The sequence below is a fragment of the Anomaloglossus baeobatrachus genome, chromosome 1 (assembly GCF_048569485.1).
Source record: "Anomaloglossus baeobatrachus isolate aAnoBae1 chromosome 1, aAnoBae1.hap1, whole genome shotgun sequence".
Lineage (NCBI taxonomy): Eukaryota > Metazoa > Chordata > Amphibia > Anura > Aromobatidae > Anomaloglossus > Anomaloglossus baeobatrachus.
The window spans coordinates 522,197,837-522,211,166 of NC_134353.1; the positions used below are offsets into that span (position 1 = coordinate 522,197,837).

The 13,330-nt window shown below is 42.9% G+C and overlaps 1 protein-coding gene across 1 annotated transcript in view; it reads right to left on the reverse strand.

Moving 5' to 3' along the window:
* Positions 1 to 243: 243 nt before the first annotated feature.
* SVEP1 (sushi, von Willebrand factor type A, EGF and pentraxin domain containing 1) overlaps positions 244 to 13,330 on the reverse strand; it is a 570,842-nt gene continuing 557,755 nt past the window's right edge. The window contains exon 50 of the mRNA XM_075316174.1: positions 244 to 725. Coding sequence (XP_075172289.1) covers positions 695 to 725 — 31 coding nt within the window. The 3' untranslated portion in view covers positions 244 to 694. The remainder of the gene's footprint in view (positions 726 to 13,330) is intronic.

Consider the following 13,330-nt stretch of genomic DNA (forward strand, 5'->3'; position numbering starts at 1 on the left):
CTGTGTACTTTCTCATCATTACACTTATATTATGGATATCTCTGGTTTAATTTATTTGACTGTTAGAATTGAATAGGATGTTAACAACATGTGGTTAGATATTCATATCAATAACACCATTACAAGTAAATTTACTTAGAAAATTAGTGACATGTTCATTACTTTTCTCTCGATAGATAGATAGATAGATAGATAAAATAAACAGACCAATAATAGTTTTCATTTTATTATAAAATGTATTGTTAGCTTTGCTTTTATGAGTAATTCACAACACAATTGAACAACAAACAAAAATAATCTGATTTTTGTGCTGAATCTTAAATCCAATTAACATAATGCAACAAAAGGATATATAAACTTTAGCAAAGTCTGCTTTTTCCATTGTTTTTCTGGTAATTATCTGCCCTCACAAGTATATCCCATACAATCACCTTAGGCAGGAAAATCCATTTAGTCGCAGTATTTAAGTAAACGTTGAGAAAGTATATACAATATCCTTATTCAAATAACATTCAACCATCAGCAGCATATTATTAATATACATTTGCGTATGAAAATACAGAACTTTAAAAAAAACATCCACAAGCATAAGAAAATATATCACATTATGGCATTCAAATTTGAATTAAAATGCACTCCAGATTAGATCCTGCATGAAATGGGTTCTCTTTTGTGCAACAAATCCAATTTACCACTAAAAAGGAGAAAACCCATTCTTTCGTTTTCTGAAAGAAACAAAAAAAAAGGAAAACAGTTAGGATGTGATTAAAACGGCAGATGTGGCACATCAAAAGGAAACACAGATCACATTCTAAAAGAAATGAAAGCACACAGAAAGAATAGCTCATCTTGTATATATCTCGCTGCCTGCCTATCTAAAGGACATTGTGAATAAAAATTGGAAATTATGTCACACTGGTTATAGGATTTGCATATGTCAATAAAATAGCTAATCTGACTTTCTGTACTTAACCCTCTCCACAGCTTCATGCCAATTTTATTATAAGTGAAATTTAATGGGATCAACATGAGGTTGGACACAAAGATGCATGGCTCTTGACTAGAAACAATCAAACTCGAACAGTGAAGTTCAGTTTTGCACTGAACATGGACATTTAAAAAAAAAAAAAAATCAGTGTTCAGGTGCTTTACGTATGCTAACCACTCCAGTGAGCATAGTTGTGCTTGCGTATGCTCGGTGCTCAGCCCAGTGCAAGACGTTAGGAATGTCTGAATGGCTTGCATTAGAGGTTAAAACAACAGTATGAGATGTAGTGTGTTTCAAAAAAATAAAAGAAAAAATCCCACCCTCCCTCTCCCGGAAGTGCTCTATTTATTGCTGGCTGTACGTGGGTGGAGAGCTGATCAGTGGCTTCCAATGGGGTCCAGGTCCCGTCCAAGTTCCAAACTGAACTTTATCGAAAGTCTGGCTAAACCTGCAGAACGTGAACTCTAAGGAGTCCACTCATCTCTATGCATAGTATCACAGTTTTATGAACTGAGTCTTGTAATCAGCCGTGCATTGATGTGTCCACTACATGAGCAAGACAGATTATTATGTTCTGGGAGTTATCAATAAAGATTTCTATTACATGACAATAAGCAAAGGTCTTAAAAACCATAAATAATGGAAACAGAAATTATATTTGAAAGGTAAATAGAACAGATGGAAAGAATTGTATAAAATAAAGCTCAAAAGCTCAGAGATGATGCAAAACTGGAAGTAAAGCATTAGCAGATTGCTATTATCAAACTATGTTACTTAAACCTTTAGTGACCAAGCCAATTATGACCTAAATAATCAGGTCAAGTTTTGGAAATCTGACCAGTGTCACTTTATTTTGTAATAACGCTGGAATGCTTCAACGGATTTGGTGATTTGGAGATTGTTTTATCGTGATATATTGTACTTCATGTTAGAGGTAAATATATGTTGATAATATGACTCAATTTTATACCCTTAAACCAAAGAGGTATGTAACACAATATAATTCATAAATAGCATTTCCCATATATCCGATAGGTTAAAATTTTAACAGCAATTTCTCATTATTCAAGAAATTTACAAAACCTCTTTCTTTAGGGACCTATTCAGATTTAAATGGACGTTCAGAGACCTATGTATTGTGTTATAAAATGTTACCATTTTAAAAACCTCACACCTCAAATTCTTCAAAACTGCTGTGAGTAAATTTGTTAACCCTTCAGGTGCTAAACAGGAATTAATGCAATATGGAATAAAAAAATAAACTTCACCTCTAAAATGTTGTTTTACCTCCAATTTTCTACTTTTGCAGTAATAGCATGACAAAATGGACCCCACAATTTGTTACCCAATTTCTTATTAACACACCGATACCCAACTTGTGGTCAGAAACCTCTGTTTAGACAAACAGAAGGGCTTGGAAGGGAAGTAGCGACATTTGATGTTTGTAACACAAATTTGGCTGAAGTAGATTGCGTGAACTACACCGTGTGCAGAATTATTGGGCAAGTTGTATTTTAGAGGATTTTTTTTATTATTGATCAACAACTATGTTCTCAATCAACCCAAAAGACTCATAAATATCAAAGCTTAATATTTTTGGAAGTTGCAGTGGGTTTTTTTAGATTTGGCTATCTTAGGAGGATATCTGTTTGTGCAGGTAACTATTACTGTGCAGAATTATTTGGCAACTTAATAAAAACCAGATATATCCCATCTCACTTGTTTATTTTCACCAGGTAAACATATATAACTGCAAAAAATTTAGAAATAAACATTTCTGACATGCAAAAACAAAACCCCCCAAAAATTAGTGACCGATATAGCCACCTTTCTTTATGATGACACTCAACAGCCTACCATCCATAGATTCTGTCAGTTGCTTGAACTGTTTACGATCAACATTGCGTGCAGCAGCCACCACAGCCTCCCAGACACTGTTCTGAGAGGTGTACTGTTTTCCCTCCCTGTAGATCTCACATTTTGTGAGGGACCACAGGATCTCTATGGGGTTCAGATCAGGTGAACAAGGGGGCCATTATTTTTTTATCTTTTAGACCTGTACTGGCCAGCCATGCTGTGGAGTAGTTGGATGCATGGGATGGAGCTTTGTCCTGCATGAAAATCATGTTTTTCTTGAATGATAACGATTTCTTCCTGTATCACTGCTTGAAGAAGTTGTCTTCCAGAAACTGGCAGTAGGTCTGCGAGCTGAGCTTCACTCTATCCTCAACCCGAAAATGTCCCACAAGTTCATCTTTGAAGATACCAGCCCATACCAGTACCCCACCTCCACCTTGCTGGCGTCTCAGTCGGAGTGGAGCTCTCTGCCCTTTACTGATCCAGTCTCTAGCCCATCCATCTGGCCCATCAAGAGTCACTCTCATTTCATCGGTCCATAAAACCTTTGAAAAAAATCAGTCTTAAGATATTTCTTGGCCCAGTCTTGACGTTTTATCTTATGTTTCTTGTTCAAAGGTGGTCATTTTTCAGCCTTCCTTACCTTGGCCATGTCCCTGAGTATGGCACACTTTGTGCTTTTTGATACTCCAGTAATGTTGCAGCTCTGAAATGTGGCCAAACTGGTGGAAAATGGCATCTGGGCAGCTTCACCCTTGATTTCCCTCAACTCATGAGCAGTTATTTTGCGCCTTTTTTGCCCAACACGCTTCTTGCGACCCTGTTGGCTATTTGCCATGAAACGCTTGATTGTTCAGTTATCACGTTTCAAAAGTTTGGCAATTTCAAGACTGCTGCATCCCTCTGCAAGACATCTCCCAATTTTGGACTTTTCAGAGCCCGTCAAATCTCTCTTCTGACCCATTTTGTCAAAGGAAAGGAAGTTGCCTAATAATTAAGCACAAATTATATAGGGTGTTGATGTCATTACACCACACCCCTCCTCATTACAGAGATGCACATCACTTAATTTACTCAATTGGTAGTTGGCTCTCAAGCCTATACAGCTTGGAGTAGGACAACATGTATAAAAAGTATCACGTGATCAAAATACTCATTTGCCTAATAATTCTGCACACAGTGTATGTTGAATGTGCAGGGCCCCTAAGGTACGTAAACTGCAGAATACCCCCATAAGTGACCCCCAGTATGGAAACTACACCCCTCAAGGATTTCATCCAGAGGTATAGAGAGCATTCTGAACCCATAGGTACTACACCGAATTTGATAATATTAGTGTGAAGATGTAATTTACCCTCTCACTGTATATGCTGTGATACTATGTCATGATATGTATATTTTCCTGGTTGTATTAGTTGTAATTCATGTATTTCCTTGGGGAGGTGTATCTTGCTGTACAGATTCCTATTTCAAGCTGGGTTCATTGTCTTATTTGAACTACTTCTGTGTACATTTCTATTGTTGTAGGTAATCACCCCCTAAAATGCAAGGTTATATCCTCTTGAGGCACTTCCATCCCTGGGAGTAGGGGGAGGTGGGCCTAGAGCCCAACTAGTGTAAACTCTGCTTACCTGGTAGATTCAGTCAGTCTGTGTGAAACTTGAAGAAAGAAGATTGATCCTCTGGGAGGGAATAGCAGAGGCTGCATCCTAGAGCCGGTGTATGGACAGTTACAGACTGGAGATCAGTGGCCCGTGGGATTGTGTGGAACTCTTTGGACTACTGTAAGGACGATTACTTTGTTATCCGGTCCGAGGATTGTCGGGAAGGGCCCCCGAATCTGTTTTACGTGGACTTATCGTGTGCTGTTCCAGTGTCCTTGTGAATAAACCTGTTGGATCGTCCCTCGGCCTCGTCCATCCTTTGCTCTGTTGTACACTCCCGTCACAAACTGGTTGGCAGCGCTGGGATCAGAGCAGAAGGAATGGAGGACAATGGCTCAACATCAGAAACCAGCACTGCAGAGTACAAGACCTGGACTTTGGGGAGCCTGCAATCAAAGGCCCGTGAAGTAGGAGTTCGTTTCAAAGGACTCTCCAAGGAGCAGCTGATTGAGGCGCTAGAAGGAGTCTGTTCGCAAAATGACGTGGAGGAAGGATCCTCACAGCAAACGGAAGAAAGACGGCAGCCGGAGGTGAATACCCAAAAAAGTCAATGGGTTGTGTGGTACAAGGAGGAGATGGCACTGCTTGGAGATGAGGCCACCATAGAAGATAAGAGGGAGGCCATGCGTGGAGCTAAAGAGAAGGAGCGCAGGATGGAGGAGATGGCACTGCTGGATAAGGAGCTCGCTGTGGAAGCCGCGAGAGGTTCCAGACAGACTGTAACCCCAGCACCCATCATGAGGGAACTTCCCAGGGTGTCCCGCAAAGACTTTAAGCCGTTTAATGAGGCTGCAGGCGACATTGAGGGCTTCTTCCAGGACTTTGAGCATCAGTGTCGATTAATGGAAGTCCCGGACAGGGAGCGTGTCCGGCATCTAGTTGGGCTCCTAGAGGGGGGAGCTGCTGAAGCCTATAGAGCTATGGACCCTCGGTGGAACTGTGAGTATGCGGATATTAAACAGACTATTCTAGAACATTATGCTGTGACCCCAGACACTTACAGGACTCAGTTCCGTGCTTTAGCCTGTGATGGGGAAGTGTCTTTTAAGATATATGCTCATAGACTCAAACAAATATGTAATCGCTGGCTGGAGGCAGAGGAGGCCTTATCTTGGGAGACCTTCCTGCAGGTCATCCTAAAAGAACAATTCTTTGCCCAGTGCCCCGCTGAGATCCGGGAATGGGTGCGTGAGAGAAAACCAGCGACAGTGGAGGAAGCTGCTGCTCTCGCTGATGAGGCTCTCACCATCAAGCCTCAGTGGAGGGTTCTGTTGGAGGATGGAGAGACGCCTAACAGCTCCACAACACCGGATGCCCCCAGTTATTCTGTCCCCATTGTTCCCCGTTCCTCTAAGCCACCACATGTTGATACCCGTGTTAATGTGCCTCCAGTTGCTTCTACTGCACTTTCTGGAATACGCCGGGGAGAGGAAGTAACAGAGCGCAGGTGTTATGTTTGTAGGCATCCCGGGCATTTGCAGGCCTCATGCCCAGCCAGGCCATGGAGGAATCATCCTCAAACCCCTACAGCACCTTCAGGTGGGAGCCGGCCTCCAAGTTCCCCTACCCCTTACCCAAGAGGACGCCTTGGATGGAGGGAGACCCAGCTCAGATGCTATCAATGTGGACAGCCAGGGCATCGGCAAGTCTCCTGCCCAGCTGTTCAAATGAGGACTGATCCTGCACCCAATCGGATTGTTAATTATTTACAGCCCAGTGCCATGGAGGAAGATGTGGCACCGTTATGTGAGGACTGGCCTAGTGACTCAGCCCCCCATGTTGCACCACCAGGAGTTTACGGGGTGCGACCCGCAGTTATGACGACTTCTGCTCATCGAGGTAAGCACTTGCAGGAGGTTGTGCTGGATGGACAGAGACTTGTTGGATTTTGTGACTCGGGTGCTTTCCTCACACTGGCTGATCCCCGAGTGGTTCGGCCTGAGGCAATCCATAGAGGACCTGGGATTGTTATTGAACTGGCTGGTGGACAATGGAGGACTATTCCCACAGCCACTGTGGATCTGAACTTTGGTTTTGGGGTCAGGCGATGTGTAGTTGGGGTGATGGGTGGTCTGCCTGCAGCTGTTCTCCTGGGCAATGATGTGGGAGAGCTACGATGCCAATTCGTGGCTGCATGAAGCCACATGTAAGTAACGCTCTGCCTGTGTGTACTTAACCAGTGACCTGTAGAGGTCCCTAGTACGTACACAAGTTGGGAGGGGGAGGGATTGTGAAGATGTAATTTACCCTCTCACTGTATATGCTGTGATACTATGTCATGATATGTATATTTTCCTGGTTGTATTAGTTGTAATTCATGTATTTCCTTGGGGGAGGTGTATCTTGCTGTACAGATTCCTATTTCAAGCTGGGTTCATTGTCTTATTTGAACTACTTCTGTGTACATTTCTATTGTTGTAGGTAATCACCCCCTAAAATGCAAGGTTATATCCTCTTGAGGCACTTCCATCCCTGGGAATAGGGGGAGGTGGGCCTAGAGCCCAACTAGTGTAAACTCTGCTTACCTGGTAGATTCAGTCAGTCTGTGTGAAACTTGAAGAAAGAAGATTGATCCTCTGGGAGGGAATAGCAGAGGCTGCATCCTAGAGCCGGTGTATGGACAGTTACAGACTGGAGATCAGTGGCCCGTGGGATTGTGTGGAACTCTTTGGACTACTGTAAGGACGATTACTTTGTTATCCGGTCCGAGGATTGTCGGGAAGGGCCCCCGAATCTGTTTTACGTGGACTTATCGTGTGCTGTTCCAGTGTCCTTGTGAATAAACCTGTTGGATCGTCCCTCGGCCTCGTCCATCCTTTGCTCTGTTGTACACTCCCGTCACAATTAGGTTGTCGTTTTGGAATTTTAATTTTTTTCTTGAAAATGTTGCTTTTTCCACAAATTTGTATATTTCACAACAGATAATAGGAGAAATTGTTACACAATTTCTCTTCTGCATGATGATACCCTATATATGATCAAAAACTGCTGTTTGGGCATATGGCAGGGCTCAAAAGGGAAAGTTAGTTACCTTAATTTTTGGATTATAAGATGCACTTCCCCCCCAAAAAAAAAAAAATTGAATGTAGCTTACTGGGCGAACACGGGGGCGGTGGAGCAGGGTCACAGGAAAATGGCTGTAATTCAAATGTGGCGATGCTGTGAGCCCTGGGCTGAGAGGAGGGGTGTACTTAAGATGCACAACAGGTACCATATATCTCTCAGAGATGGATGAGAAGGACTTCAGTAAAATGACGCCAGAGTCTGCACATGTGCAAATTGTGATCTCGGCTCTCCAAGAAATACCATATTAGGTTGTTTGGAGTGCAACTTTGTCTGGAATAGATTGCGAACCCCATGTCACATTTGCAGAGCCCCTGCCATACCAAAATAACATAAACCTACCACAAGTCTCCCCATTTAGAAAAATAGACCTCTCATGGAGTTCATCTTGTGTTGTACTGAGAATTTTTGGGAGTTGGGGGGGTGATACTGCTAAAGGGGGTCTTGTAACCCCTTGTTGCGATTGACAGCGGAGATTAAGGGGTTAATCGGCCATGGCCAATGCCTGTGGGTTTCAGCTGTCATACACAACAGTCACCCATGGAATTTTCGTCCATGGGATGGCGCTAGTTACTTATTCCTCAGCATTGTTAAAAATCTGCACTGAGGAAAAAGGCCCCTGAATGACTGCTGTTTATACACGTGTCGACCGTTGTTAAGGGGTTAAAGTCACACAACTTTGTCCATCGGCCACAGTAGTGGTCTGTGGTTGCTGGTTGGAAAACGTGAAAAACACCTTTTTCCTGAAGGTATCCTCGGCTCTTCTTTTGATTAACAATGACGTTGGCCTATAAAAAGAAATGTAACTAAATCTGTCAGGTAAGGGGTGGTTCCCATGATTTCCATTCATTATCCACAAATTACTGATGTGACCAATGAACTAGGTTGTGAGCATTGATTTCCACCAACTCTAATATTTATAACTAATTATAGTTCTAACCAGTCTTTTAATCACTCAATTTTATTCCTTTGGGTTTCCGGTTGTAGGAAAAAAACATGAACATTACTTTTTTTTACACTTCTTTCATGAATGCAATTTTAGCCATTCAGTGACAACCTGAGTTGTCAGACATTGTATTTATTATAAATACCTCAACTACCAAAGTGATGTGTTTCAGACGTGTGCCACCTCAGCAGCGGTCGAACCGCTCGGATCCGGGTGTCACTACTCATGGCTCAAGGGTCGCCGGACCTGGGGTCTCGGGGTCACTCCAAAACGTGATGGGGAGTTATTTACAGGGGAGTGGGTCAGCTAGATGACGTTACCCTCCATGGGTAGGGAAAGGCCCTGTGACTCTGAATGGTTGGCGACAGTTCAGGGTGAGTGCAGGGCTGGTTGGGAGCTGGGGTTAATCAGGTACTCACTCAGCAAGAAAGCAGACGCTGACATCGTAGTAAACCAAGTCTCTGGATGCTGCTGCCCTCTTGGGGAGCTCGTCTGGGTCCCGTCCCCTGCAGTACTGCCTGGTGGTCTGTGGCCTGCCTCCTGGCACCATATTTTAGAGTGTTCAGTTGGCCCGTCAGCCTGGAGCTTTCCTGGCCCCGCTCCCTGCCAAGAGTAGCAGAGGAGCTTGCTCTCAGGAACTCACGCTTTGGATTTCTGTGGGCTGCTTTGCTTGGAAGGTCCTATCCCCCTCGTTACGCTAGTGTCCCCAATCTCTGAGCTTCATGGGAACAGTCCATAAAGGCCCTGTCCTCTGCAGGTTAAATGTCGAGTTCCTTGAAGCTTTTTCCCGACCTAGGGTCCAGTACCTTGACGTGCTTTCAGCCCCAGACCGACTATTGGATTGCAGCTGACGACCGTCCTCCTTAGCTAAGCCAGCACCCAGTCCCAAACTCCCGCGACTGGGTCTCTGACTCCTCTGGTTCCAGACCACCATTTTCTTCTGGGAGCTCCAAATCCCAGCTTCCTCGAGCTCCTCACTGTTCGAGGGCTACCACTGTTCTGACTCGTCACCTCCCACCTCCCTGCCTGACACCTAGGTGGGCGGCCCTATTCCAGCTTAGCAGCCCACTGGTGTACTTGACAGGGTGTGGTGCGAGGTGTGATTAGGATTTTTAGATGCTGGTGGAGGCAGCGCTGCAAGTTGGGAACCCAGAACCATGGAGGGTTTAGTCCTGCACTGGGAGATAAAGAGCATGAAGTACCCTGTGACAACCTGACTAAACCAGGGGTGTCACAGATGCAATCTTATTTCACAGAGTAAATCCGGCATCATAAAGGCCTAGAACTATCACTGCTCACCCCTGAGCCATATTTTTACCTCAAACTATTTAAAATTTCCTATTATCTTTAAATTAGGAAATGTTCCAACATAGCATAAATGTATTTTTTTGTGCACTATACTATTTAAGGGTTCAAGCAAAGTGAATGTCTTTTCATGAAAACTTCAATTATGTCTTAAAAAAACGCTGTGTATTTTTTGTTGCTTTTTTTCTACTGAAGACTTGTATTTTAAAACTAAAAAAAATAGCATGTAAAATGGAAATTATTTTTTATGTGCAGAAAATAGAGAAACAAGACAAGTTCACACAAGGAGAAATCAAAACAGGGTGGTGGGATACAGACCAGATCATACCAAGTGCTCATTCTGTAACTAATTTATAGAGTGTATTCAAGAAACGAGATAGTACAGAGTTTCCTTATCAAAGCAGTTTAAATGTGTAAATTTCGCTTGGTAATCCCGATTGTGCATACATTCTCTAGAAGCTATTCTAGGGTTGCGTTGAGTTTATTAGAGATGGGCGAACCAGCAGATGTTTGGATTTGCTGAGTGCAGCCCAAGTTAAAAAAAATTCAAAAAAATTCGGGTTCGGGACCAGACTTAAACAAGAACTTGAGCCCAGACCCCGAACTCCATATAAGTCTATGGGAACCCGAACTTGTGTGTTGTAAAATGGTGTTAATAAGGGCAAAGGGGCTGCAAAAGGAAGCTAAATGCGGATTAAAGCAGGACAATTATACTTAACAACTCTCCACACGGCTGTCACACTGTTTCCGGGTCCGCTCATTAAATGAGCAGGGTCCTCCATATTTTGATACCCAGCAGATAAAGCAGATAGCTAGAGGTTGCAGCCCAAGCTGTGTTCATCATCTTGGCTGTGTATCAAAACAGGAGGGCTCTCATGTATTTTTGTTTTTTTTTTTTTTACATTTTTTAATAAATATGCACTGCTTACCCCACCCACCCTCTCTGATAGAGCTGGGATTAGTTGACGTCAAACTGCTGGCGTACCGATGTCTGTAATTGGTTGCCCTAATACTAGTTATCTGGAACCACAGAGAGGAGAGTAAAAATAAATAATTGGAAAAAATGGCATAGGGCTCCTGGTATATTGATACCCAGGACAGACAAAGCAGACAACTGGAGGCTGCAGACCCCAGCTGTGTGCATTATCTTGGCTTTGTATCAAAATATGAGTGACCCCAATCTGTTTTTCTTAAAATATTTAAATAAATCATTTTAAGAAAAACAGAATATGTCCCCTCCCAATTTTGATACCCAGCCAAGATTAAGCAGGCAGCTTGGGGCTGGAATTCTCAGGCTGGGGAAGCCCATGGTTTTTGGGCCCTCCCAAACCTAAAAATAGTAGCCCCTATCCACCCCAGAGTTGGCTCTCATCCATTAGATACACCAATCCTGGCGCTAATCCAGCTCATCCTGATTGCCATGGAGCAGTGGCAATCGAGGTAATAAAAGGGGTTAATGACAGCTTTGATTTGTCATAAAAATCACAGCTGTCATAAAGCCCGAGGTTTGTAATGGAGAGGAGTCTATGAGACCCCTCCATTACTAATCATGTAAGTAAAAAAATAAGCACAAATAATTTAAACATTTAAAAAACAAAGCAAAAAAAAACCCCATCTTTCTCCAATTTATTAACCATCAAAACAACCCTGCAGGTCCAACGTAATCCACACCATAATGTCCCATAACGATCCTGGCCCTGCTACATTTGCGGTCCCAGTGCGCCGTCACATTGGAAAATGTGACGGCGCACTGTGGGTTCAGGGACACACAGCCGGAGCTGTGACGTCAATGAGTTCAACTGAGGTCACATCTGGCTGTTCCCACGGTACCCCAGTTTGTGACCTCAGGTGAACTCACCTCAGGTGAAGTCTATGAACTTACCTGAGGTGAACTCAATGCTGTATTACCGGCTGAGACTATGTGCACACGTTGAGTATTTGGTTGCAGTACATCTGCATTACCTGGCTGGAAAATGCACCAAAAGACGTGATGCAGTTTTGATGTGTTTTTATTCCAGGAGATGCAGATTTGGTGTGAAATCTGCATCAACACAAGGGTATATGGGGGAAACAGTGCATATTCATAAGGTTTAATGAGCAGACCCAGAAGCAGTATGACAGCCATATGGAAACTCGGTAAATATAATTCTCCTGTATTTTCCATTTTTTTTTATTATCTTGGTGGTCGAACCCAAACACATGCACCAGGGTGGTGTCTGGTGCTGACCCCAAACTTTACAGTTTGCGTTCTCCCATCACTAGTGTTTTATCTAAAACACTCAGTAGATTTTATATTTTATGTAATTTTAAAAGGTTGGTTAAATATAATTTAAAGTGATTTTCCCAGCTTCGTGAGTTAGAGAGCATCACTAAAATACACAGTACCTTTTCAATTATGGGGCTTAAAGGGGTATTCCCATCTCCAAAATCCTTTCTTAATATATAGTAGGTGTAATATTAATAATATTAACAAATACCTGCAAATAGAAATATAGTATAGTTTTCCTTATATAGCTATAGCTCTTATCACATGTGCAGGGCATTGCAGCTTAGGTATCCATGGTTATGACCACTAGCAACTAACTGCCACTTCATGAAAACTATACTTCATTTCCAATTGGAGGTATTTGCTGTTTCTGGTGATCTATTTTATCAGAGAATTTGCATCTTTCTCTTTCAGAATTGATCAGTAATTATCAAAATTCTCAATTTTGAGGTAAAATCTGTATTCAGTGAAGCTTCTTCATTTAATGAGATAGGACATGGTTGTTACTGATGAGATACTATGATGAAGGGAGGAGCTAGAGGCATAGGGAGGAGCTAGAGACAGATCTCCACTCCTTCCTCCCTCTTCTATCCACATAGAATCTCATCAGTAATTAGATATGCGCATGCTCACCATCCGGTGCCATTTTATTGAAGATCATGAGCAGTTTGATTCTACAGACTGTCTTCAAACAAATGGCGCCGAATGCGGCACATGGTCAGATAAATATTTTGCCTTAATGAGGAGGATATTATCTGATATCTCAGTCTGTGTATGCGCCACATTCGGCGCCATTTAATTGAAGATCTGCAAATCGCCCGTAGCGTCACACTGTACATACACTGCCCAACGCAATCATGGTGGGGAAGGTGCATAATTTAAAAAAGGAGGCACATCACTAAATTATCAGTGACCTGTAAAAGAAACAGAGGTGGCAGGTGGAGGGGCAGAGAGGAAGAAGAACACTCTACCCCCAAGTCCCGCCCGGATGCACGGATGACATCATCATAAAAACGTTAGAGAAAGATTATTCATCAACCAAAGATTTGATTCCTTTACTTCAGGTATTCATTCAATCAGCATCACAGCACCATTATGTCCATTTATTTACTTTAGGCTGGACTCATACGAGCGTATGGCATCCGGTGCAATAGCATCGGATGCGATATGCCAATGACCCCCGACTCAGGCTCTGCTGCGAGCATGAGCTGAGTGTCATGCGACTGTGACACAATCCTGCA